A 27777-nucleotide genomic window follows, 5' to 3' on the forward strand; every position below is an offset into this window, starting at 1 on the left:
AGCGAGGACTGGTCTGTCTCTCAAGATATCTGCGATTGAGGGATCATCTTTCAGGATAGGTTGTAGATCTTTGATGCACTGGAGGGGTTTTAGTTGGGGGCTGAAGGTGACGGCTAGTGGCGTTCTGTTATTTTCTTTGTTGGACCTGTCCTGTAGTAGGTGACTTCTGGGTACTCTTCTAGCTCTGTCAGTCTGTTTTTTAACTTCAGCAGGTGGGTATTATAGTTTTAAGAATGCTTGATAGAGTTCTTGTAGGTGTTTGTCTCAGTCTGAGGGATTGGAGCAAATGCGGTTGTATCTTAGAGCTTGGCTGTAGACAGTGGATCGTGCGGTGTGTCCTGGATGGAAGCTGGAGGCATGTAGGTAAGTATAGCGGTCAATAGGTTTCTGATAAGGGCGGTGTTTATGTGACCATCGCTTATTAGCACAGGAAATGGACCGCTTGTGTGGATTGGTCTAGGCTGAGGTTGATGGTAGGATGGAAATTGTTAAAATCATGGTGGAATTCTTCAAGGGCTTCTTTCCCACGGGTCCAGATGATGAAGATGTCATCAATGCAGTGCAAGTAGACTAGGGGTGTTAGGGGCCGAGAGCTAAGGAAGCGTTGTTCTAAGTCAGCCATAAAAATGTTGGCAGACTGTGGGGCCATGCGGGTACCCATAGCAGTGCCGCTGACTTGAAGGTATATATTGTCCCCAAATGTGAAATAGTTGTGGGTGAGGACAAAATCACAAAGTTCAGCCCCCAGGTTTGCCGTGATATCGGGGATACTGTTCCTGATGGCTTGTAGTCCATCTTTTTGTGGAATGTTGGTGATATAGTTATTAAAACACAAAAAAGTGCCTCCCCCCAACCTATAGATTCAGGTGATAGAGCAAGATATAGCTTAACTTTATTTGCAACTGCCAAATCTTTCCAGGATCTTGTGATTTTTAATAATGGAAAACGGTGTTAGCATACCTAAGGTGACTTACTATCCACTACATAGTTGAACATTTAAGACATAAAGTAAAGACAACTTTCTGTCCTGTATAGGCACTTCTTGCTACTTCAGTGTTGAATCTATTGGCTAGGCTGTTGCAGTGCCTAAAGAGGTTGTTGGAATTATTAATATTTGATATTATGAATGTTGATATGGGAAATCACTGAACACTAATTTAACCAGAAACTTCTGTATTAAATCCAAAGACCGAGTGATATTTATACAGTTGCTCTAAATATGCCTAAATAATAAGCAATTTACTATATCCAAACAGTAACAAAACATTTATAACCATTTGTCAAGATACTTACAAATGGGCTAACCCTAGAGGTGCTTAGACCCTTATTGGTCAGCTTATTGGTCAGGCAGGTATTAACAATGAACCCTTTAACATACAGGTGATGTCATTGCCAATTAGTGACTTAAGCTAAGAATCAATTTGCGCCAGTTCCTGTCTTAATCCAAATAAGATTTACAGCCTCCTTTCTTGTCTCCCCCCCACCCGAGATTTTTATATTGGGGCTGGTAATGAAGGGAAACCATGCATTTGGTATTTGTTATTACTACTTCAGGGGTAGGCAAACTATGGCACACGTGCCAAAGGTGGCAAGCGAGCTGATTTTCAGTGGCACTCACACTGCCCGGGTCCTGGCCACTGGTCCAGGGGGCTCTGCATTTTAATTTAATTTTAAATGCAGCTTCTTAAACATTCTGAAACCTTATTTACTTTACATACAACAATAGTTTAGCTATATATTATAGACTTAGAGATAGAGACCTTCTAAAAAGGTTAAAATGTATTATTGGCACGCAAAACCTTAAATTAAAGTGAATAAATGAAGACTCGGCACATCACTTCTGAAAGGTTGCCGATCCCTGTATTACTTCAAGCTGGAGTGCAGCAGCACCTGCAGCACCCCTAGTTCCAGCAACACTGTTCTCCTGCAATCCTTGCTTACCAGCAGAACAGTGGGAAGGAAGGTTTGGGCTTGTTTCTTTTAAAACAGTTTTTTTCTTTGTTTTATTACTGTAGCTCTTTATTTTATTAGTTACTTTTGGAATGATACATTCTTCCCACACTACGAGTAATAGTTCTTATTCTCACAGTCTTCTTTTACTTGCTGATTGCGGCCTTCTTTCTACTAGCCACAAACTATAAAGCAAATATGGTATTTTCTTAACCAAACTTAAGCTAATGCTAATTCTCAATTTATATTTATGCAACACAGATGAAGTAATTTTCTGGAATATGCAATTTATGGCTATGTGAATTTTGTACTGCATGTTCTCTTTGACAACTTCTAGGTCTAATTTTTACCCCTTACCTTTTTTCTGATGCCTTACTCATTTAGATAGTGGTAAGCCAACAACCACATTTTTGTTCTTGGTTGAGAATGGATTCGGTATGAGAGGAGTTGGCAAACTACATACCTGTCGACAGTACAGCATATCTGATAGATTGGAAATGGCTTTCATGTGACTTGTGCCACAGTAAGATCAGTGTCCTTTGGAAAGAAATACCTTGAAATATTATGTTGCTATAATAAATTTAAATATAAGAAAATCTCATGTCAAATGACTCCTTGATGTTTAAAAATGAAAAGTATAACCGTCTGATAGCATATAAGTAAGCTATGAAAAGGTGCATGTTCAAATGTGAACAAGTTTCATAGCCTGAAATAACATCTATTTAAATGTGCTTTGTGCCATGTTAATTAAGATAATGACAGGGAACAAAAAAATGATTGCACAATTAATTGTAGTGGACCAACCATACTACTCCCGTGTTTTGTTATATTTGGATTTTTTGGAGTTTCTTTATTAAATGTAATGGAAAGAGAGCTGAGTTGAGTTCTTGTTAATTTTACAGAACAAAAAACTGACTTCTCTTTTACTTCTTACATTTGTGTACTGACCTGCACTTCAGGAGCTTGAAGGGTGAAACTTTTGACTGTTTTTGTAGTCTAGCAGTAGAAAATCATAATGTTCTACAGGCCATATTTTTAAAAGCAGCAAAGAGTCCTGTGGCACCTTATAGACTAACAGACGTATTGGAGCATGAGCTTTCGTGGGTGAATATACTTCGTCGGATGCATGCTTATGCTCCAATACGTCTGTTAGTCTATAAGGTGCCACAGGACTCTTTGCTGCTTTTACAGATCCAGACTAACACGGCTACCCCTCTGATACTTGACATATTTTTAAAGATATCTAGGTGTCTTAGCGACATACGAAGTGCCTAGTGGGATTTTCAGAAGTCAATGGGAGTTAGGTGCCGAGGTGCTTTTGAAAATTCCACTAGGTGCCTAATAAAAATCTGGCCCTCCATCCTTGGTAGTAATAAAACCACCATGATGATGGTATTTTTGTGGCAACTCTGGTGGGTGACCGATATTTACCACAGATGTTAATTTTTTTTTTGTTTCTGAGAGTTGTCATGGCAGCAAATCAGCCTGCTTGCTATTGTAGCAGCAAGTGCTCACACACCATTAAACTCATCAGTGCAGTGACCTCAGCTCCTTCTTAACATATAATTTATAGAAATGTTTCTCTTCCTTTTGGGTATCTAGTGCAGAACTTCAGCTTGTAAAGAATTTTTTTTTTCTGGCACTGCCCAGTCACTAACACACTTCAAGTATGAAAACACCAGAAGTAATAGGTGCATGCTACTTCTAGGGACGATTGATTGTTCTAGATGCTGATTAAAGTGTTTCCCTTAATCCACATAAGAAAAATGTAGAAAACAGGTAAAGTTGCCTGTTTGAGTTTCAGCACTAAGGACAGTACTGAAAAAGAGGCAGTGACCCACAGCACTCCTAGGAATTGCAAAAAACATCCTGTTGAATCTGTTTTCAGAATGTTTTATCTTTAAAGTTGTAGATGCTTTCATATCCTAGAGGAGAAGTTAGATAATACTTAATGGATTCGGCATGAGAGGAGTTGGCAAACTAAAGTTGACTGTGTAGCAACATTGCATTTGAGTTCAGTGCACTGGTAAAATTAATAGTGAATTTAGCTCTGCTAATGTGAATAATACAGTTTTATTCAAATACTTTCAGATGTCTTTTATTGGGGAAAGATTACTTTGTAGCCTAATGTACCTCAGTTAGAATGGAGATATAGTAGCATGAAATATACCTTTAAAATATTCTAATTTCAGCTCAGAATACATAACTTTGTATTACATACATTTATTTTTATTTACATACTGACATTTGTAGAAAGCTCAGATCTCTGCCATCATAAATAATTTCCATTTAAAAAACAAATGGTGGTTAGTAGTTCTAGAACATCTGATTTTGAATATCTGTTGGTTGTCACTGATTTGACCTCCACAATCAGTATATTTGAGTTTTATTCCCTTGAATAATGGGCAGACAGCTAGCTTTATAAATGATATAGGGTCACTGAACAGATATTAAACTTAAAAGGGAGCAAATACTTGGCCTACTGAGCTTGACAGTTTTGTTTTTCCAACATCATCAGAACCTAGAAGTCAGTGCAACCCTAAAATAGTATACCAATATATGTATGCAGTGAATGGAAAAATAGGTAAAACATTTTTACTACAAGATTCTAGGGTATGGTTATTAACATATTTAAGGGAAGAGAGGCATACAATATTTTAAATTTGTAAATAACTCAAGAAAGACCTTCATAATTATGGACTATGTGCAGTCAGTAGGAGACATCTTTCGTGGTAAACCATTTTGTCTATGGGAGGACACAATATCTAAGAACAGAGATCTCACTCCAGATCTTGTGCTTTTGTGTTAAGTCATTTGTCTGACTTTTGAGAGTCTCCAGAGCAGACAAGAAATGCACAACTGCACCCTATAATTTTCTCTGTTCATTAGCTTTTTGCTGAGTGTAAGAGGTGGCAGGCTTTAATTTCCCATCTAGCCTTTTTACATTTATCCCCCATCTTATGGATCATTATAATCATGAATGTCTTAATTTCGTCTTTATTCTGTTAAAAGCTTTAGCAGCAGCATGATATATTAAATCAATTGTGTTGATCTGAATGTTTAAAATCTGCTGGTGTGAGTAGATCATTAAACCTTCCAGTAGCACACTCGTATTTGAACAGGTTGTGCTGGTGAGATTGAAAAATGGTTTTAGGAAACTAGTAATGTCTGCTAATTCTTTGTGCATGTATGTTACCAGGTTAGACGTCCTACAAAACAGAAATAGATGTTTTTTCCTCTGGTTTGCATTAGAAAAACATTGAGTAAATGTAATAAAATAAACATGCAGTGGTATCTATTTTTTGTCAAAAAAAGCTAACTGTGAACAGAGTTTAATTGTAGCACAAGAAGGTTTATTTGGTGAAAGACTGCCTTTCTTCCTGTCCATCCCCATGGCTCCTATAACGGCATCCAAGGATGTCTGTCTCTGATACTAAAGGCACTGGTATTTGTGCAAAGTTAGGATCTCTGGAAGGCCTCATTTTCATTTTCTGCTGGGAACAGCTGCAGCAAAACAAAGAACACAGGATTGTTTGATACAATATCTCTAACAGGGTAATTGCAACTTTCCTGTTTCCCTTCTAGTTTGCTTAACTAAAGCAGAGGAGGTGAATAATCATCTTGGAATGCAGCACTGTAACCTATCTGCTGGGTGATAAATGCTGATTTCCAAATGGATTAGCACTGTGAAGCCTGCTTATAGTGGAGTCAAATTTCATCATAAACTATGTGAAACTTCATTCAAAGGTCCACACTATAGGTTTGTCTTGATCAGGATAAAATGAACATATTAGTTAACACAGCCAAGGCACCGTTCGCTCCTGCTACGATGGTCTGTCTGCTTCTACTGGCTCCAACAGTACCGCCGATGGAACTGGTGTCAAAGTTTTTGTCTTTGGAGGAGTTGGATGAAGAGCAGGGACAACCCATCTCCTACCACCACTCTGGGTACTTAGCGAGTTTGTCTACATTGTGGCAATATCCTCCACTTCAACTGACAAGGAGCCTCTGGTTTGAACCACAACATTCTCTGGCTCCATCATCCTGGCCCCAATATTCATCCTTGGAATCTGCCTGTTTTGCGAGGGACACTTTGCCTCTCTCCCCGTCTCTAGAGTTCTTGAGTAGATGCTCAGAGCTGATGGAGGAAGAGCCAGTCAGTCCGATTCAGATGGTACTGCCAGAGCAGGAGCAATTCCCATTCGTCCTCACCAGATGCTGCAGTGGCTTTGGCATTCCCCTTGTCTCCAGATGACTTTGGGTATTTCCAGGATCTCCTGTGTAGGGTAGCAGGTGAACTTCACATCCCACTGGAGGAGATCCAAGATACAACAAAATAAGCTACTGGACATCCTTCGCCTATTAGCATCGGGTAGAGTTGCTCTGCCAATCAAGAATGCCATTCTCGAGCCAGCTAGAACAGCGTGGCATAAACCAGTCACATGTATGCCTACCCTCAAAAGGGCAGAAAAGCTGAGGGGTCTGAGTTTCTTTTCTCACTTCTCCCCAATTTGCTTGGTCCAGAAAGCAGCACCTGCACTCCACTTGAGCCAATAAAGAGGGCAAGTGGTTGGACCTTTTTGGGCCGCAAGGTCTTCTCTTCAGATAGCCTTCTGTTCAGGATTTCAAATGATCAGCCATAGCTTGCCAAATAAGATTTCCTGAATTACAGCAAACTGGAGGAATTTACTGAAAAACTGTCACACAACTGGGCCTGATTCTAGGCAGTGTAGGAGGAAGGGGGAATGGGTGGCAATGACAGCACTTAAATTAGCGGTAGATGCGGCAGGCACTTCATCATGCTGTATAGCTACAGGCATTATCGTGTGGAGGGAATTGTGCCTCCATTCCCCTGGTTTCCCCAGGGAAGTACAAAATGCAATTGAAGACCTCCAAAAACTGACTATTCCCTCCACATCCTCAAGGATTCAAGAGCTACACTTGGTTCCTTGGGTATTTACACATCTGTGCCAAAGTGTAAATTCTACTGCCTTTCACCCACACAATGTTATAGGACTTACAAGTTTTTCCATTAGGGACCTTACGAACCACCACACAAGCATCAACATTTCCAAAGATCTTGCCCTCTGCCTTCACAGCCTTCCTCCTCTCACATGCAACCTGCACAGAAATGATATTTCTGAGAAAACAGAGAGCCATCAACCACCTTGCCTACTGCCATACAGCCTCCCCACTCCCTTTGGAGGTCATCTAGCACTTTTTCTACCAGCGTAGTGCAATATTAACGGACAAATGGGTGCTAAACATCATCCACCATGGCTATACAATCGAGTTCATCATGCTACCCGATCCACAGGCACTCCCCCCTTTCCCATATCCTTCCTCGGGGACCACTCTCACAACAGCATCGTCATCCAAGAGGTGAACTCCTTACTACAAAGAGGAGTGATAGAGCAGGTCCCTCCGGAATACCAAGGGATGCGGTTCTACTCAACTTACTTCCTGATACCAAAAAAGAAGGGTGGGTGGAGGCCAGTTCTGGATCTTTGCCTTCTCAATCACTTCGTTCGCAAGCACAATTTTTGTATGGTCACACTAGCAGTGATCACTCTCAGGGCAATGCCCTTGCGTTGTTACCGGTCCAAGTGGAAATGCTTTGCCTCCTGGGTACAACAAAAAGGGATGTTCCCCAGAAGTGGTGGGGATTCCCCTTATTCTGAACTATCTCCTGTCTTTGAAGGCATCGGGTCTTGCTCTCAATTCCTTCAAGGTCCACGTAGTGGCAATTGATGTGGTTTCACACACCGCCTCACCCCTGCCATGGAAGAACATTCTGTCTTTACTCATCTGTTTGAGGGTGAGGTTTTGGAAAGGCCTCATCAGTACCTTCAGACACATACAACCCGTCGCTCCACAGTAGGACCTTAACCTGGTTCTAACTGTACTTACAAAACCATCATTTGAACCTCTGGAATCATGTGTTATGCCCCTCTTTTGCATGAAAGTCACCTTCCTTGTTGCTATCACTTCAGCAAAAAGGGTAGGTGAGTTTGGGGCCATGAGGGCCCATGTTAATCAACCCCTTCACTTCCCCAAGCAGCACACCTGAGAAGAGGACCAACGACTCCACTCCCTCGATGTGCATTTGGCCTTGGCCTTCTACCTGCAGAGAACGAGACCAATCAGGAAATCCCCCAGGCTATTTGTGGCAATAGCTGAAAGAGTTAAGGGTCAGGCAATATTCACACAGACTCTCCATGTGGATTTTGGAGTACATTACACTCTATCAAATTATCTGGCCTGCCTGGGCCCTCTGATGAGAGAGCCCATTTCACGAGAATCCAAGCTTCAGCCATGGCCTCCCTGCAGAATGCTTGTCCAGGACATATGTAGAGCGGCAACATGGAGTTCAGAACACACCTTTGCTATGCATTATGTCTTGGTGCAAGACTAGGCGGTGGTTGCCTCCTTGGTGCGGCTGTCCTTCGCTCTGCCCTCCCATCTTCATCCTTGTACCCTTTGCTGAATTAGGTACAATTTGCTAATCACCTTCAGTGGAATACAGTAGGGACCATCACTTAAAGAAGAGAAGGTTACTTTCTTGTAATTGGAAGTTCTTTGAGATGTGTAGTCCCTATCTGTATTACACTTCCCGCCCTCCTTCCCCTTTGTGGTGGTGAAGGAACTGGAGATGCATTCAGTTTGTCCCGTCCTTTATTGCTTTGTATGAAACCATGAGGTAAGTCAGGGTGCAGGTGTGGACCAACGGATACTACTACTTTTAAATTCTCCAGCTCTGGACGCATGGTGCACAGGCATAACCCCCTCAGAGGAATACAGATGGGGACCAGACATGTCAGTTATAGGTAAGTAACCTTCACTTCTAGACAGGCAAGTTGTGCTTAAGCACTTCTAACTGGAGTTAGCATATGTCTATGCTGCAAAGACTCCTCTGTGGCAGTGAGTTTTAGAGGAAGGGGCCAGGCTCCAAGACCCTCCCACTCACCAGGTTTCAGAGCCTAGGCTCCAACCTGAGTCCGAACGCCGACGCTGCTACTTTTAGCCCCTCAGCATGAGCCCCATGTTAGGCCTGAGTCAGTTAATCAAGGCTTTCATTTCTGCAGGTCTTGTTATTGTGGGTTTTTCTTTCTCTCTCTCCCTCTCTCTCATATTATAGATATACCCTAATTATGCTGGCTTAAAATATGTTTAAAAAATGAAAACCCCCATTTTACCCTACTCAGACAAAACCCTATGAAACGTTATCAATTCTGAACACAATTGTCATCAAATGGTTGTCTTTACTAGAAGACCGCATTGAGTTAGAACATGGCTTCTCAAAATTACATTACCTAACTCAGTGGTTCTCAAACTTTTTATATTGGTTACCACTTTCACATAGCAAGCCTCTGAGTGCGACCCCCCCCATTAGAAATTAAAAACATATGTTTATATATAAATGTAGGCGCCCCCTTCACCCCTGGCCCCCATGGGCTCCCTGTGCCCATGGGGGAAACTGACCTGCCTGCATGGAGGCGCTGGTATTGCTTCTCACTCTCCCACATGGCCTGTATAAGGGGAGAGTGCAATATCCAGGGGCGGCTCCAGGCCCCAGCGCGCCAAGTGCGTGCTTGGCTTCGGTGGAGCCGCGGGACCATCGGACCCTCCGCAGGCACGCCTGCGGGAGGTCCACTGGAGCTGCAGGACCGGCGACCAGCAGAGCGCCTCCCGCGGCATGCTGCCGTGCTTGGGGCGGCGAAATGTCTAGAGCCGCCCTTGGCAATATCTGGGCTCCCTGCATCCAGGTCCCTTTCCCCACCTGAGCTGTGTAAGGGGAGGGCAGAGAACAGCAGCTCCTGATCAGACATACCAAACCTGCAAAGAAAGCGCAGAAATTGGGCTCGTTTTTGGCTCAATTGGCTTGTGAGTTGATTGTTGGCTAGTGTTTGACTTGTAGCTTGTTGCTTGTTTGGCTTGTAGCTTGTTGCTTCCTTTTTTGGATCAGTTCCCAGGAAGCAAAGGCAAGGCAGGCCCACCACAGTCCCAGACTGCACGCTCAGGGGATCTAGTGACAGAGTGTTGGGGTTCTTAAGGATTGGCTTGTTTTGGCCTTGTTTTGAAATGGGGTTAGCTTGATTTTTGGCTTATTGTGAAAGTCGGAGTGCTTATTTACTGCATGAAAGTTGGCAACTGTGCTCCTTTTGCTTGCCTCACAGCACAGCGCAGGTAGGAAAAGTGACCTGGATGCAGGGAGCCCTGGTGGTGTTCCTTGCTTCCTCCCTCACAGCCCTCTAGGGGGGCACACAGCAAGTTTTTGGGGGGTGAGCAGTATCTGTGTCATCCCTTGCCCCCACCCCCTATGTTCCTACACTGGGAGGAAGCAGCCCTGTGCCTTTGGCTGGGGTCGGAGCTCACAGCTCGTGACCCCCACATAACCATGTCATAACCCCCTGAGGGGTGGTGGCCGCCAGTTTGAGAACCAGTGACCTAGCATGATGTTGACCATGGCCTTGACCATGTTGACCATTGACCATAGTCAGTGAAGACAGGGACAACTCACATTGAACATAGTATCACGTGGTTCCGGTAGTTTGTACATTTTACAGCATTGGGCCTCAGCATTATTGGCGTCAAACTTACACAAGAGAAGTTCTGGATGAATGCTGCAGCACAGAAGTGTTACAACAAGGTTTACATCCTATGACTGAATTAAATCAGCGTGAACAGTTAACAGTTTCAGTTTACATGTGTAGTTTTGTTTCTCTACCAGTAGCTTGTAATTACTGTATACATTTTATTTCAATTTTAATTATAACTTATTTTGAAACATTTGTTACAAATAAGTGTTTACATTTTTTCTGACAGATTTGCTTTTATACTCAACATCTTTTATGATTTGATTTAAGAGACTGTATTTGCAAAATACTAGCTATGCAGAATATTTGGCACATTTTCATACATGTGACCATTTTGGCCTCTGTTTTGTTTATATTTGACTTGTACTAAAATGTTCGAGTGCTTTATTGCACAGCTTAGCTAAAATGTTTTTACTTGTATACTTCCTAATTTAGATATTATCGTAGATGACTGTTCACAATTTTAGCAATTTGATCTTTTGTACCTACTGCAGAAATATTTAGTTTTATTACTCTTAGATATTTTCATAGCACTTTTATTTACCTAGTTAGTTGCTGGCTAAGAATAACAACTCTTGCGCTGAAGAGTTTATGATTTTACAAGCCTATTTCCAAGTGGTTAATTTTAAAACATTGAATTTTTTAAAAAAAGTTTTGGTGTATTTGGTAAGTATTTTCTCTTTCAAATTTTAAGAGCCAAATTTCTGATGATGCTTCACTGCATTGCAGAAGTTGTAAGTCTATTTGGATTGCAGGCAGTGTGAATTTATGCAGAATTTGGCTGTAAAGAAATGAATAAAATATAAAATATTCTGAATCTGTGTAGGGTCTGGCCTTAAACGAAAGCTTGGACTCCTCGGGTATTAACTGTATTAACGTGTTAATAGAATGTGACAAGTTAAGACACGGTTGGTTAGATATGGCTTATATACTGTTGCTGACAATGGCAGCTAATAGTATTTCACTCCTGCCAACAGGCTAACAGATGGTTGTCCCTATAAACAGGCTGAAGCACTGTTTTGTTGTGCAAATGAGTGCCCCTCCCCCACTTTATGTATCTGAGTTAGTCAGTCCTCCTTCCGCTATGCTATCTGTTGGACTCATTTATCAGAGGGATAGCCGTGATTGTCTGGATCTGTAAAAGCAGCAAAGAATCCTGTGGCACCTTATAGACTAACAGACGTTTTGGAGCATGAGCTTTCGTGGGTGAATACTTGCATCCGACGAAGTGGGTATTCACCCACGAAAGCTCATGCTCCAAAACGTCTGTTAGTCTATAAGGTGCCACAGGATTCTTTGCTGCTGTTGCACTCATATTGCTGTTACTACTCTGGGTATGTCTACACCAGACATAAACCACTTTTGGCTTGTCCGTGGGGTCAGCCTAGGATAAACTATAAATGATTTTTTCTTGGAACAAATATTTAGGGAGTATTCACATTAGTCTTTATAAAGGTGTTAACTGACTTTATGGGCAATTGATTAATTCAAGATAAAAAACATCTAGTGTATGTCCTGCATAGACATACACTATGCTGTTTAAAGGACGTGATGTGATAAATGGCCTGTTTACGTCACCCAATCCCTATGTTTAAATGTAAAATTTAAATATGTAAAAATGCTATGGTTTTAGGACAGATCTGAACTAAAAAGAGAAAATAGATAGGGAAACAACTGCATTAACCTCTTTATCCCAGCAGTTTAGTCCAGGGGTCTCAAACTCAAATGACCACGAGGGCCACCTGAAGACTGTTGCATTGAACTGAGGGCTGCATCACTGACACCCCCCCCCTTGCTGCCTCTGGCCCCGCCCCCACTCCACCCCTTCCATTAGTGCCCGCCCCTGCCCCACATCTTTCCACCCTTTCCAGGCCCCAATCCAACCCCTTCCCTGAAGTCCCCACCCCAACGCTGCCCCCAGGGGGTGCAGGTGGTGCGCAAGGTACGGCAGGGGGCTCAGGGCAGAGTCTTGGTGGGTGGAGTGCAAGAGGGTGAGGGGTGCGGCAGGTGGCTCAGGGTAGGGAGTGCAGGAGGGGTGCAGGATGCGGCAGGGGGCTCAGGACAGGGAGTTGGGGTGCAGGAGGGGTGTGGGATGTGGCAGGGGGCTCAGGGCAGGGAGTTGGGGTGTGAGATATGGCAGGGGGCTCATGGCAGGGGGCTGGGGTGTGGGATGTGGCAGGGGGCTTAGGGCAGCGGTTGGGGTGCAGGAGGTGTGTGGGATGTGGCAGGGGGCTCAGGACAGGGGGTTGGGGTGCAGGAGGGGTGTGGGATGTGGCAGAGGGCTCAGGGCAGGGAGTTTGGGTGTAGGGTGCAGGCTCCAGCCCAGCGCCGCTTACCTAGAGCGGCTCCAGGGTTGCAGCGGTGTGCACCGGGGCCAGGGCAGGCTCCCTGCCTGCCCTGGCCCCTGGCCCCGCGCTGCTCCGTTCCAAGAAGCAGCTGGAACTGAGGGAGGGGCTCAGAGTTCTGTGCGTGTGCTGCTCTTGCCGCTCCTCTAGGTACCGCCCATGAAGCTCCCATTGGCCGCGGTTTCCTGTTCCCAGCCAATGGGAGCTGCAGGGGGTGGTGCCTGGAAGGAGGCAATGCAGGAGTCCTCTGCCTCCTTCCTCCTCCCGGCCCGAAGGGGCGTGCTACCAGCTGCTTCAGACAGCAGTGCAGGGCTTGCAATGCCACAGGGGGCAATCCCGTGGGTGGGGGGGGAGAGCGTGGGGAGCTTGGTGGACCACATGCAAGAGCCCCGTGGGCCGTGTGTTTGAGACCCCTGGTTTAATCTCTGACTGTTGGAGAAAATTGCACAGGAGAATGAGGCTATCTATTTACACCATATCATTGATATACTAGAACATATTTAATCTTAATTTCTAAATCCTTAACCAAGTGGGCAAGATCTTAGAAATTGGCAGTATTACATGGTGAGATCCTGCCCATTTGGAAGTAATATTCAATAGTTGGCTTTGGGACTCAAAGATAACCTTTTTGAAGAATGAATTGTTTGCTGCAATCAAATATTTGTCCCAATTTTAAATTATACATTACAAAAACAAAAAAAAGATAAAGACCATATAAAGAGGTTTCTGTGTGAAGCAATATGAAGGGGTCAGCTGAAAATTAAAATTAGACATGAGCTCAAGGATTCAAAACAAACTCATAAAACTGCAGGCTCAAAAAAAATCAGTTGGATAATACTGGGGAAAATGAATATGCTTGATAACAAGTGCTACCAAAAAAGAATTTTTATGAAAAACACACAATTATTTGTCTTGAAAGTTTAAAGGCGGCCAAGAGCAATGAATTATTCTGCTTGATGAAAATAAGCAATGATAACATATCCTAATGAAATATGCTATAGTGATCTGTACACTTCAGAAACTCCACGCTCTTGAGGTAATTGAAAGATATGTGGAAGTATAGGCTTGCCAGAGATATAAGAATGGTAAAGATACTTTAGATGAAGAAATGAGGGAGATTCTAGAGGCAGTAGTGCAAACGAAGAATGGCAGAATTCCAGGAAGGTATGATGCCTTTCCAACTGAACCGTGAAAGATATTTAAGGAGTTCTTAGCAGGCTGTTTAGCAGATACCTCTAATGCTCTTCTATTGGGGCAGGAATTTCCTCAGTTTATGAAAACTACTGTTGCATTTATCCCTGAGGTTAGGAAAAAAATATTGCCTCTTGTGGACCTTACAGGTGTATGTTATTGGTGAGCCATAATCTATTGTTCCTAGCAAAAATATTAGCCACCTGTTTGCAGTCCATTCTGCCTGTCTGTTTATGTCTGGATCAAACTATGTTCAGTAAGGATGGGAAATGATTGAAAGTCCAAGCATACTTAAAATAATTCATATCACCTTATCAAAAGGCCATCCATTTTTCTTGTTACCTTTGATGTAGAAAAGGCTTTTAATAGGATTGAGAGGAATTTTTTTGTTTGTTTGTCCTTCTGCCTCTTAGTTCCTCAAATGGATTTTGCTGTAGCAGATATGGTCACACTTAAAGTGGAGGATTAATAAAAAAGGAAGTTATTGTTATGGAAAAATCCAATGCCTCAAATATATATGTGGTGTATGAGAAATATGTTGTTACTATGCAATACTCAGCATTTGCTAACAAAATCCATCACACTTGATCTTTCTTTTTAATATTAAAAAATTGGAGACTTACCTGGGTTTATATGTGATTGAAGACAGAACTGCCATTCTGTTTAAGACAATTCACAGAAACATGCCCTGGGAGATGTAAAGAAGTTTCATTCTGTGATGTGATGCCTTTCCAGATGAGTTTTGCAAGATATTTGCAATGTTGTTTTAGCCATGTTGCTCCTAGGATATTACAGAGACAGATGGGTGAGGGAAGTTGCTATTTCAGGTGGCAAAGCTTTTCTCTTTCACCAACAGAAGTTGGTTCAATAAAAGATATTACCTCACCCACCCTGCCTCTCTCATTTTTCAAGATATGTAAGGTCTTAGTAGGCCCTGCTGTAAATTTTGATGTCAATGATGTAATCTCCTGCCAAATAGAAACATTTGATTAATATATCACTATACAATGTTTCTCTAAACAAAATTTGTAATAGTTAATATTTCTTGTACTTAGTGGTAATTTTAAAACTTGTTCAAACTTCTTAGAGTTAATAAAATAGTACTACATCTGATTCATGCTTTAATCTGCTCGTATATTTACTCGTATACAAAATCTAAAATGTGCTGATCTGTCAAGTATGTTGGAACTTTACATTGTATCTTTTTCTACTATCTCCCTCACAGTCTTTCTCCCACACAAATATTTAAACAACCCAGCTGGAAATTTTTGCAAATTACTGTCCAAGTTAATTAAAATGTTATGTTTGGAGAGACTTATAACCAGGAATTGGAGGACAAGGAAACTACAATACAACAATAAAATGGATTTATAAAACGTTTTTTTAACACAGTTTGTTGGTCCATATGAGCTGTAAAGAATCCAAATGCTGCAGACAATTGACTAAATTGTGCACGTGTATATACTTGAGTGACTGTGAACCCTGGGAATTCAGCTCCAAAAACAGACCATAACTCTCTTTTAACTGCCAGCAGTTGGTCCTCTGTGTGTCTGTGGGCTATAGTACACCTCTACCTCGATATAACGCTGTCCTTGGGAGCCAAAATATCTTTCCGCGTTATAGGTGAAACCGTATTATATTGAACTTGCTTTGATCCACCGGAGTGTGCAGCCCCGCCCCCCCGGAGCACTGCTTTACCGCGTTATATCCAAATTTGTGTTATATTTGGTGGCATTATATCGTGGTAGCAGTGTATTACTCATACATAAAGTCAATACATTCAACCAGTTTAGAGTAACACTTCAAGACAGCCACCTATGGAGTGGAGTACAGTGGTAGGGGAGAGGCAACTCTTTTCTCCAAGAGCATTGGGAGAGCCCCCAACTTGAACAAAAAGCTACTGTTGAAGCTTTTCATGATTTGTCTGAAAAACCCAGTATTTTATTGAACTCAGTAGATATGTACCTCGGCAGAAAGAGTTAGAAGAATCTGGGATTGAACCATGACATGTAAAAAACCAAAACATATGTGACAAACTCTTAGCCCCCTCCCCCCCGTTTTGTTATATCTCACTATTTAAGAACTGATAATAGTGTTTGGGTGACAGCTGTGTGTGTGTGTACCATAGTTGTCATCCTAAGGTGACATTTGCAGCTAGGATGACCAGACAGCCAGTGTGAAAAATCGGGACAGGAGGTGGGGGGTAATAGGAGCCTATATAGGAAAAAGACCTAAAAATCGGGACTGTCCCTATAAAATCGGGACATCTGGTCATTCTATTTGCAGCATACTGAGAGGGTGTTATGCACATGATTAGGCCAGTTTAGGTGTAAAAGTTTTGTTTGCTGGAAAATTGAGAGTAGACACTCTTGTACTTCCAGTATATGTGTGTGGGGGGGGATGAGGGGTTCTAGTAATTGTAGCACATTCCCTCTAGGCTATTTTTTAAATCTGTTTTAACTTGAGTTGATTACACATTAAATCGAGTGAGTTAACCTACACTTTTGCAAATGCTGATTTAGATACTGCATAGACATTTGTTCCAAGACACACAATCTGTCTTCACCAGAAGAAAGAAGTGTATTTTACCCTAAAGAAGTTTTACCCTAAACTTCAACAGCCTTGTTTTCACTAGGATTTTAACATGTGGCATCTTAATATTGGTTAAAATATTTTTTTCCCTAGTGAAGACAAAATAAGGATTAGCACTTACAGAGGTATTAGCTAACTCAAGTTAATGGGCAATCAGTTAACTAGGTTGAAAAATAGAAACCATACCCCTAGTTTGGAAATAATGCATTTAGCGCAACAGAAGGTAGTCTGGAATTTGTGGTTCCTTACCTCCCCCAGATCTTGATGGAAAAGAAAATAAGCTTGTACTCCATTTTTATGCCTTAACTTGAAATAAAAAGAATAACTGTCAAGTGGGAAGCTTCATTCTTGCTCCTCTATTGATAGTTGACATTACTCTTGCAAAGAAAGGAGTATGTTTTGCCTTCGCAATAGAGCATTGAATTTCTTAGAATGAAGCATTTTGATTTACTGTAGCAAGGACAAAAAATTCAGCTAGGACAGCAGTTTCACATCCTGCCACAGGCAGGAATGGAAACCAGTACTGCTTTGCAAGTTTTGCACATACAGTAGAGAGGGTAGCTTTTCTTTGGTGTGAGCTGTTGAGGTGAGGGCACACTTCAGTCCAGTAATAGTATATTTATGGCATATCTTTGCCCAGTTCTGTAGGATGGCAACTCCTGCACCTCATGTGTCAGGACTCTTTAGCACAGTTTAGTTAAACTTTTGCATGTTTTTCAGTGGACACTTTTATATTGGTTTAATCTTGGCTTTTTTGTTTAATGTGCACCGCTAAGCTGGTAGAGGCCAGATATAGGGCTCGTTCACACTGAAGAACCTTTGCCTTTATAGCTGTGCCTGCAGAACCCCCTAGAGTAGACACAGCATAAGATGGCAGAAAGAATTCTTAAATGTTCTTTTAAATTCAAAATAGGGGTTGGGGTTGGGACTTGAATCATTATAGTCAACTCAGGTGAAGTTTGCAATCTTGCTGCAGTCATTCAGACATGCCCTGAGTGAATAAAATCCCAGAACCAAAGTGAAAAAATATCTAATGCCTTGTCAGTGCCTTTGTGCAGTAAGTCTTAGTCCTGGTAGAATATTTAAGTAGCTATGTAAACTGTGATTTTATTTCCAGTGGGAACAGAAGCAAAGCTGGCTCTTCTTGCTAGCTATATACACGCACTTCTAACTGGAAAACTGACAGAGAACCGTGTGTCAGGGGAGGGGGGAGGGTATTTATCTCTGAACTTTTTGAAGGCTATAGATGGCTCAGTCTGCCACCTTGTGGTAATTTGAGTGTTGTTTATATTATGGTTTTGAAAACTAATAGAGAAAACCGACCGTTAACTGCACACTTTTTGTTTTGTATTGGCTGTAGATTGATTTGTAGAACAGTTTTCAGAAATATGACTTGTTCATTGGGTACAGTTGTGTAAAGTACAATGTAGCTGAGTTCAGTAGCTGCTTAACATCAGTAAGATAGGGGTTTTGCACAACTGTTCTGGTCAAATGTTCATGAATGTATGATGTATTTGCATAACATATTTTTTGAAGGACAAAATTAAGCTGTTTTACTGAGAATTATAGTCCTTAATATTTTGGCAGTTATATATGGAATATCAAAATTGAAAGGGGTTTTGATAGCCATCATTTACATTGTTATTTATAAAATGACTTCTGTAAGTTCAGTCTAATTCAGAGTTTGTGGAGCTCCTGTGCCTTTGTAAATCCATAATGTTAAAAAGACTTCTATACAAATATTTGAAAAGGAATTTTTAAACACATATCTCATGGATAAAAAGATGAGGTAATGGACACTTACATGGAAGTATTTGAAGTTTTTACTTCCCTCTATCCTCTGGACCACAGAAATGGGAACTCTAGCTTTTTCTGAGCTAAGTGGAAAACTTTCTGAGGTAGCGGCTGGCTCTTACAATGCTCTGAGCCTGTTGCCTCCTGGTCAAACAAGAAAATGGACTGAATTTCTAAGAGACAAGTTGGGTGAGGTAATATCTTTTTCTTGGACCAGCTTCTGTGGTGGAAGGGACAAATTTTTGAGCTTCAGAGTTGTTCTTCAGGTCTGGGAACCAAACTGTCTGAGTTACACACAAGTTAGACAAAGTGTTTGTTAAATCTAAAGTTGTTTCAGGTGAGGATGAAATGGATGAGTTGGTGATATGGTTAGGGTCAATTTCTGAGTGTTGTACATTATCTTGTAGATTTTTGAGGCAGGCAGTGATGCAGTCATTGTGAAGAATGTTGGTATGCAGGGAGATGACCTCCATGGTGGCAAGCATGATGTTTTGGGGGAGGCTGTTGATGTAGAGTTTCTGGATGAAGTTTGTAGAGTCTTGGCCTTTTCCAAGTATTCCTTCAGTAAGAGTGCTGTCAGGTATGATGGGTCTGCCTGAGTTTCCTTGTTTGGGTGTCTTGGGAAGCATGTAGAAGTTGTGGGGGATGAGGTTGTAGAGTTTCTCTGGAAGGAGTTTGGGGAAGGATTTGATGGTATCCTTAAATTACTGGGTGAACTGTGGTGTGGGGTTGTATTTGAGTTCTTTATAGTTGGTGCAAAAAAAATGAAGAGTCCGGTGGCACCTTAAAGACTAACATTTATTTGGGCATAAGCTTTCATGGGTGAAAAACCCACTTCTTCAGATGCATGGAGTCAGAGTCTTGTCTCCTGGCCTTTATGACACAGTCATCACAGTTAAGGACTACAATGACACTCCCTTTGTCTGCTGATTTGATTGCTATCTGGTGATTGAAGTTCAGGGACTGTATAGTTATCCTCTTGTTGGTGAGATATTGTGGTGGATATAATGTTCAATGAGGATTTTACAGTTAATTTTTTTCCTGAATTTTTAAAGTTATAACTGCGTTTTTCTCCTGTTAGCACTGCAATGATCCCAACCACACACAAGTGTACAGAGTATATATTGATAACAGATAGAAATGTATTCAGCCTCATGTCTGGCTCCACTGAATCATTACACAAATTGTAGCATTCTATGGGTTTAACAGAGCTTGACAAGTTAAGGGAGGATATTGTGAAAAGCTTTTGCTTTTTTACTTGATTTTCTTTGTGAATGCCAGGGGGAGCTATTTCCTATTAGTAGCTTTGGTCTCTTGAAAGACACTCCTTTTAAAATAGGTAACAGCGGTGTTGCAAGGAATTGGTCATGCAATAGTGTTAAATCAAGCATCAGCTGAAATTCGTGTTCAATAGTTCGTTTTGTTTTCATAGGATTCTGCTGCTTGGAGGTACTGGCTATTTCATTCCTGCTTGTTTTTCACATGCCAAAATGTAGACAATTTTCAGACCCTCCTGATTGTGGGCTGTCTCCGCATTTTCTCATTTTTCTCTTGTTGCCCCAGGCAGCAGCCATCATTGTTGTGCCATATAAATATGGCTTCTGCACCATCAAGTATAAATTTGTGAAGCAAAAATTCCTCCCCAACCCCCAAATTAATGAGAAATTAGAAGGATTGAGCACTAAGTCCGTCCCTTTATTTGTAAAGTGAGAAAATTTACTGTTGAAATTGCAGAGACAAATCTTTGGAACTTCCCCTTCATGCTATATATTTCTCAAGTTTAGGTTTACACTTAAACATCAGTGTTTTTCAATTTATTCTTTCAATAATCTATCAGCCTGCATTTTTTTTCTTCAGCTATGCCATGCTGACCTTTACAGCCTCTTTGGACCCTTGTTGTTTTTCTGTAATTCTGTTTAATTTCTTACTATGCTCCAAGTACCTTCAGAATGTGGTAGGCAATGGTGCTCTAAATAGAAATTTACTTTACTTTTTTAAATCTCTGTCTCACTCTAGTTGTCTTTTCTTCTTTTGGAAAGAAACTACCATCCAGTAAGTGTTAACAGTTCTGATTTTGATTTGGTAAATACCTAAGTAAAATTCCGCTTTTAAAAAGTCATCCACCTTTTAAAAAAAATCTTAATTTTAATCTATTGTGATGGCTTTAATACAGGTCTTGACTTTGACCTTTAGTTAAAATAGGATTCTTGGAATATCTCTGAATTTTGTGGAGAGATTTCTGTTCCCGTTTAAATTTATTATGACACATCTTGTCAGCACATCATTTTAATGTTAGCTTCTGCTAGGAGCTTGTGGGGGTCAGGGGAGAAGATGAAGTTGGTGGGAAACATCCATTCTCATTCTCATGGACCTCTCAGCAGTATTTGACCATGAGGTACTGCTGATCCCAATTGAGAGAGATGGCAGTGGTCTGGATAAATGTGCTAAACTGCTCTGAGTCCCACCCAAAGAGCAGTAATGGGAAACTGGATCTGTAGCACTAGATTCTTCACTTGTGGAATTTCACAAGGATCAGTAGCTCTCTAGTCTTATTCAGCATCTGCATGCAGCCACTAGGTGAACTGATAAGATGAGGTGGACTCAAGTGCCAGCAGGATATAGATGAGAGACAGCTCTACTCATCTTTCAGCACATATGATCATACCGCTACCACAAAGATGGACCATTGCTTAGATGAGATCCTGCTTATAGGAGGAGAACAGCTGGTGGAAGCTCAACCAAAGCAAGGCAGAGATTATGCTGGGGGCAGAAGAAAGCCCTCTGGTTGACCTGAGAATCTATCCCATCCTGGTGGATGATGACCTGGCCTCAGTTATACACTTCCATCAACTCCCATCTGGACTATAGCAATGCAGTACACCTGGTCATGAAGCCATCAGCCTGAAGAAAACTCCAGCTGCTACAGAATTCTGCAGCACATCTCAGCAACATGGGCTACTGTGAGCGCATCAATCCTGTTCTGTCTCTGCAGTGCCTTTCCGTAGAATATTGAGTCAAGTTTAAGGTCCCAGCATTTTATCTTAAAATTGGTCAGTGACCTGGGCACAGCATATCTAAAAGATGACCTAAAACTCTGGGATGAAAACTCTGGTAAACAGCTCTGCTCCTTAGGCACAATGGAACTGGTTACCATAAGAACAAAAGCTAGTCTTTTGCAGGAGACAGACCTTTCTCAGGGAAGTCCAAGACAGGAACAAGTCCCACAGGAACTAAGGACCATCAAAAACCTTGCATCTTATACTCCAAGTGCAAGGCATATTTCTCCAACTTTGCATTCTCAAAAATATATAGCAGCATGTACATTAATTTAAAAAAAAAACCTGCCACCAAACACTACACTGTACGCACAATTTTTCCCTTGGAGAGAATATGAACCACATGTGATAAATGATAGTCATGTTGCTTAATGCAGTTCTGGAGGGCACTTGGATTCAACAGCGATGAGGGTGGCATAGGAATCTATATAGAGTAGAAGGTTGAAGAGCAAGTCCTAGGAGCTAGTAAATACTGTTGGAGTTCCGTGGCTTACTCATGTATCTCACTGGGTTTCTTCAGCCTGTTATCTCTCCCTTTTCTTAATGATTTTTCTCAGTAGGAATACCCATTTTTTCACGTTAGTACTAATTTAGCTCCAGGGGATCATCCTTTTTTGTCCAGTGTCTCAAACATTGAGTGTAATTACTGTTCTACTTTCTTGGGTGCACAATTATGGTTTAAACAAATGTGATGGTAATACTTGTATGCTTTTGCGTTTTTATTAGTACTTATTTTTTCACCTCATATCTAAAAATATATTAGAGAAAATTCCACCTGTCTGACATCTATGTCTGCCACGACCTCAAGTAGCAAGCTTCTGTTATGGTTTTCTTAAAAAGAGCAGATAAGCAATTGTCCCCTATGACTAAGTTCCATTTAAAAAGTGGACAGTTACAACAATATCAAACCCTCTACCATAGTTAAATAGTGCCAAATGTGGCATGGAATGAGCCTGAATGAAGTGTCCTCGGGTGTACTGGTTTTTAGAGGATGACAATTAGGATATGATCCAAATTCTGTAATTTCAGGCTGGTATTCCCGTAGTAAAATCTTGGCACGTTTAATAGCTTTTTATCTTCTTAAACATTACTGTTGTAGTGAATTGGATATCTGAGGGCTATGGTAATTAATTTGGTAGATCCTCTCATTGCCCTGGCTTTCAAGCTTTCTCATGTAATTAGGATTGTAACTGTGCTTTCTCATATAGTGGTGTTTATTTTTAGAAACACTAAGAAGTGGGTTGGGATGAAAAGAAGAATATTGGGCATGAGGTTAACATTTTTTTTTAAAGTGTTGATTTTTTCCCCCCTATTAAAACACTCAGGCTATGTCTACACCACAGCTTATGTCGGCAGAATTTATGTCACTCGGGGTGTGAATAAACCACCCCCTGAGGGACATAAGTTACAGTGACATAAGCAGCAGTGTGGGCAGCTTCTCCTGTTGACATAGCTTCTGCCCTTCATGGAGGTGGTTTTATTATGCTGATAGGAGAGCGCTCTCCTATCGGCATATAGTGTCTTCACTAGATGTACTGGAGCTGTGCTGCAGTGCTGTACGTGTAGACATGCCCTCTGTTGTAGATACTGAGTTTCCCTGAGCCTGCTTTCACGCAAGAAAAGAAGGTCCTAAAATACCTCGATAGAAGGAAGCAGAGGAATTGTGATGTTAGTTGAATTATTAAATGAAAACAGCCAACTAAAATCACGGGCCAGACTTCTGTCTTTATAGTCAAATCAAAGACAAGAATCTTGAACCACAGCAAAAACATAAAGATTTTCTTTTTGTTTATACTTTTAGTGAAGTTGAAAGCATGCTTGTATATAACGTTCTATTAAAAGTTTCTTGTATGTAAATGCAGAACACTAACAAAACTTTCACGCTCTGCCTAATGTAAACATACTATTTGGAACATGTATTTGTAATATTTCTAGCAAACTCAGTAGAAGATTGTTGGGAGCTCTGTAAAGATGGTAATAATTTTGATACCGTATGCTGATACAAGAAGCATAATAAATGTTTTCTGTCTGTTTGCAGGATTTGGAGATAGTGTATTCCTATTTACATGGAATGGAAGCTTTGTCTAATCTGAGGGAACACCAACTCAGGTATGGTATTTTAACGCTAATATTATGCTACTTACGTGCTAAAGAGGCATCTGTTAGTAGTGAATTAGAAAATATTTTTTTACCCAGATATCATGGTGATAAATATCTTAATACTTGTAATAATACTTGATTTCTTTTATCTTATAAACTTGGCAGTAATAATGCAGATTTTTAATTTACTACTTATCAGCGCGATCAGCTGTAAATATAGAGTTTTTTTTAAAACCAGAGTAATAAACTTTTGTAGAAAATTGGTTGCTAGATTTTTACCACCACTCGTGTATTTTAGTTAAAAAATAAATAAATTCCGTTTATATGAAATATTACTGTGAATAATTTTAGATTAAATATTACCAGAAATTTTAACTTGTATTAGAGGCAGAGCTGGCAGTGCCAACTTATAGCTAAGGTTGTCTAATGCTTTCCATTTTAAGACCCTGTTCTCAATTGGCTGTAACTTTACCAAACTTTAAACTGTTTAAGATGAAATTTTCCATGCCAGGTATCTGGCTCAGGTTGAATTTTTTTGGACTGCTTCAGCCAAAATGGTTGAACTGCTTCTGAGAATGAAGTTGAGGGAAAAAAAAGCTTTTTCCTAATATTACACTCCTACAGCTATTTTAGGAAGCTGTAGCGCCTCCATGTTTTTGAGAAGGGACTTGAAATTGCATGAGGATTGCCCTGTTTTCAGAGAGGTACAATTTGCTGTCCCAATGAAAATCTACCCAAATTTGGCTGACTTAAGACTCTGAAAATTGTTGTTTGTATACAGGTAGTACTGGTTTGTTAGAGAATGTCAGCAAAGTTCTGTGAACATTGTCTCCACTGAGTATGCTCCACCTGAACAGAGCTCCCACCTGTGTCTGGACAGAGCTTTTCATGCAGTTGGTTCTGGCTGAGGAGGACCTCTTTACTCCTGGGGCAAAATATTTAAAAAAAAAATTTCTGCGCAAAATATTTTAAAATTTTGCAAATTTTAATTGTCAAAATAATACTACATAATCAGGCCAGTTTCAATTATTTTGGTAATTTATCTCAAAATACCTGTCAGCAAGTATGTTTGTAACAATACAGTGATGCACACTAATTCCCCCAGGAATAGAAAGGAAGGAAACCCCTATGACAACCCAGGTCCTGTTCTCCCCTCCCCCTGCCCCCCCGAGCCCAGCCCAGCTATGGCCCCCATTTGCCCCGATACCTGCACCCCCTCCCCCAGAGCCCAGACACCTGCCTCCCCCCGACCTCTCAGAGTCCTGGGATCCAGAGGGAGAAATAGCCTGATGCTCAGTCCCAGACTTGCATGGAGTTTTCTTGCACGCCGCTGTTTCCTTCTGTCAGAGCATGTGGGGAATTGCAGCTGCCGGGATCCCTCTAGCTCGGTGGCCTCCAAACTGAGGTGCGTACACCCCAGGGGTGCGCAAGACAATCCATTGGGGGGCGCAGCAGGAGGAGCACTGCCGGGGGCGGGGGGAGGGTGGCCAGAGAAGGGAGGGAATGAGCGAGCGGGGAAGCTGCCCCCCGTCTTCCCTGCAGGCAGGGCTACCGGGAACGCGGGGGCTTTAGGGGCTGCAGGGCCGTGGGCTAAGGGGGCCCCGGGGCCCTGGCCTGCAGCTCTAAAGCCCCTTTCAGAATGCGGCCCTGAGTCCTCCGGCCTGTGGAGGAGCAGGGGCAGCCACACAGCCAACGGCGGGAAAGAACGGTGCTTTCCCCTTCAAAGCTGGCCGGAGAGAAGCGGCAGTTTGAAGGGGAAAGCTGTGCTTCTCTCCGGCCGCTGGCTGCGCGGCTGCCCCTGCTCCTCCTGAGTCCTCCAGTCCGGGCTCGCAGGGCCGCATTCTGAAAGGGGCTTTAGAGCTGCAGGCCAGGGCCCCTGAGTCCCCTTAGCCCAGGGCCCTGCAGCCCCTAAAGCCCCTGTGTTCCGGGTGGCCCTGCCTGCCGGAGGGGCGGAGGAGTAGCTTCCAGAATTATGGCTCCCAGAATTGCGGCCATGGGGGCGGTGCTGTGCTGTGCAGAGCCACCTGCACACCCCCTGCACCAAACAGGAGCTGCCCCAGGTAAGTGCTCTGCACCTCCTGCCTGCCCCAGCTCTGAGCCTCCTCCTGCACCGCCTGAGCGCCCTCCCGCACCCTAACTCCCTCTCAGACTCTGTACCCCCCCCCGAGCCACCTCCTGCACCTTAACCCTAATCTAGATCTTCGAATCGCTGTATCACGGTGTTAAAACAATATTTTCAGAAATAATGAAGCATATTCAATCACATTGCTCTCACTAAAAATATTATTATTTTTTTTGTGAGAGCAAAAAGGTTTTTTGTACCATTAATAAATAAAATACAATAAAAATTATTTAAAAAATATTGTTTTTCATGTTTATCACATCCTTTTTTAATTTCTATTTTTGCATGTTTTATAATGTACATAATATATTAGTGTAGTACATGTATATAATTTATACATAAATAAATATACATATATTGGGGGTGCGTGCTCAAATTTTTTTTACTGATAGGGGTGCGTGATCAAAAAGGATATTCTGCACACACAGCATAAATTTCTGCAGAATTCTGCATTGTGCAGTGGCACAGAATTCCTTCTGGAGTACCTTTTTGTTGCTGGAACTGAGAACAGGGAGACTCCTGTGCTGTTAGTGCTCCTCATGCTGGAATATAGGCAATTTGGAGGAGGAGGAAAGGAAGCATCCCTATTTGAATGCAGAAGGGTGAGGGGCAGAGAGGACAGGGAAGGAGGAGAGAAGAGCATGGGGGGGAAAGAGTACAGGCTTGGTGGTTGGACCAGGAGCAAGGGCGGAGTCAGGAATAGAATAAAAGGTTCAACACAGACAATTTGGAGGAGGATAGAAGCAGAGAAGATGGACAAAAACTGACAGGCTGGGTATGTAGGGAACATGGTAGGGGATGGGTTATAAGCAGGCAGGTTTTTGGGGTCAGGGCAGAAGTATATATAACTACTAAAGCATACTCCCCTCCAGTATCTGGAATAGAACCCAAGATTCTCAAGTTCCAACATTTCTCATTTCCCAGTAGGTCTCATAATGTTTGATGATAGTGTCGCATCCCCCTTTAGTGACTGACCCACACAGAGGATAACAGCCTACTATTACTATGAGTTGCTCTGTTAGCTCAGGTGCTAGAGGTTTCTGCTGTAGATCCAAAGGTTCCAATTTTGCTGATGACCCCTGTGCAGAGGCAGCATGATTCTACATGATATCTTAATTTTTTCAGTTTGCTTTTATGAAAACTTTGTTTTTATGAAGTTTTCAATGTAAAAAGAATTTTAAGATTGCAAAGTCAAGCACTCTGTGTGACACACCAGGGTATAATCCAAACCAATGAGTAGTTGTCACCCCCGCCTTGTCACTTGGGGTGCCCTTTACAGTGCCTCCTAGTCTCCAACCTAGACTTCTCAGAAACAGCCTGCAGCGTGAAAGTTGCTGTCAGCTATATCTGTGTGTGCTGCAGCCAGCCAGCCATACCTTGGCTCTTACCCATGTTAAGGATTACCACAGAGTGACTCCAACACACTCCCAGTCCAAGATTTTCCCCAGAAACATATGTCCTATACAGCTCAGCCCTCTCCTGGACAATATAAATATGGTAAGTCTGTTATTCCTTAAAGGCAATAATATGCACATAACTTGTTACCCCAAATGGAGTTACCCTGACACTTCAACTTGAATACACTGGGTTACATAAAATAATAAAATAGAGATTTTAAGTGAGTACAAGTAATGAGGCATGAAAGTCAGAAATGTTCACAAGAAAAATAAAGATTTCTAGTATCTACTTAAGAAACTATCTTAGTTGCAATGAAAACTTTCTCACCACAAGCTCCAGCAGCTGACCAAACTCTCAGGTCAGGATCCCTCCCCTAGAGTCCAACAGCTGCTTCCTTTGTCTCTTCAGGTGCAGTGAATGTAATGGGTTGGAGGGGATGGGGAGAGGAGTATCTTGCGGTGTCTGTCCCTTCTTTCTGTAGTCCTGTCCCACTTTGAGAAGCATTTCCATCTGGAAGCAAGGTGACAAGTAGTCTGTGTGGAAGGAAACTCCATGCTGGTTCTTTGCCAAAATGTAGAATTTTGCTCTTGACCCCTTTCCTGCCAAAGAATGGCCACTTAGCAGGTAATGCT

General features: G+C 41.9%; 1 protein-coding gene and 1 long non-coding RNA gene across 2 annotated transcripts in view; one reads left to right on the forward strand and one right to left on the reverse strand.

Annotated features, from left to right (window-relative positions):
• Positions 1 to 27777, forward strand: part of RAPGEF2 (Rap guanine nucleotide exchange factor 2) — a 307928-nt gene that overhangs the window by 87112 nt on the left and 193039 nt on the right. Inside the window, exon 2 of the mRNA XM_045019477.1 lies at positions 23564 to 23634. Within this exon, the coding sequence (XP_044875412.1) occupies positions 23564 to 23634 (71 nt within the window). The remainder of the gene's footprint in view (positions 1 to 23563; positions 23635 to 27777) is intronic.
• Positions 5330 to 27777, reverse strand: part of LOC123371691 — an 82152-nt gene continuing 59704 nt past the window's right edge. Inside the window, exons 2-4 of the long non-coding RNA XR_006579905.1 lie at positions 14965 to 15051; positions 14707 to 14864; positions 5330 to 5454 (exon numbers count right to left, since the gene is read on the reverse strand). This is a non-coding gene — a long non-coding RNA (uncharacterized LOC123371691). The remainder of the gene's footprint in view (positions 5455 to 14706; positions 14865 to 14964; positions 15052 to 27777) is intronic.

Source organism: Mauremys mutica, chromosome 5 (assembly GCF_020497125.1).
Source record: "Mauremys mutica isolate MM-2020 ecotype Southern chromosome 5, ASM2049712v1, whole genome shotgun sequence".
NCBI classification, from domain to species: domain Eukaryota; kingdom Metazoa; phylum Chordata; order Testudines; family Geoemydidae; genus Mauremys; species Mauremys mutica.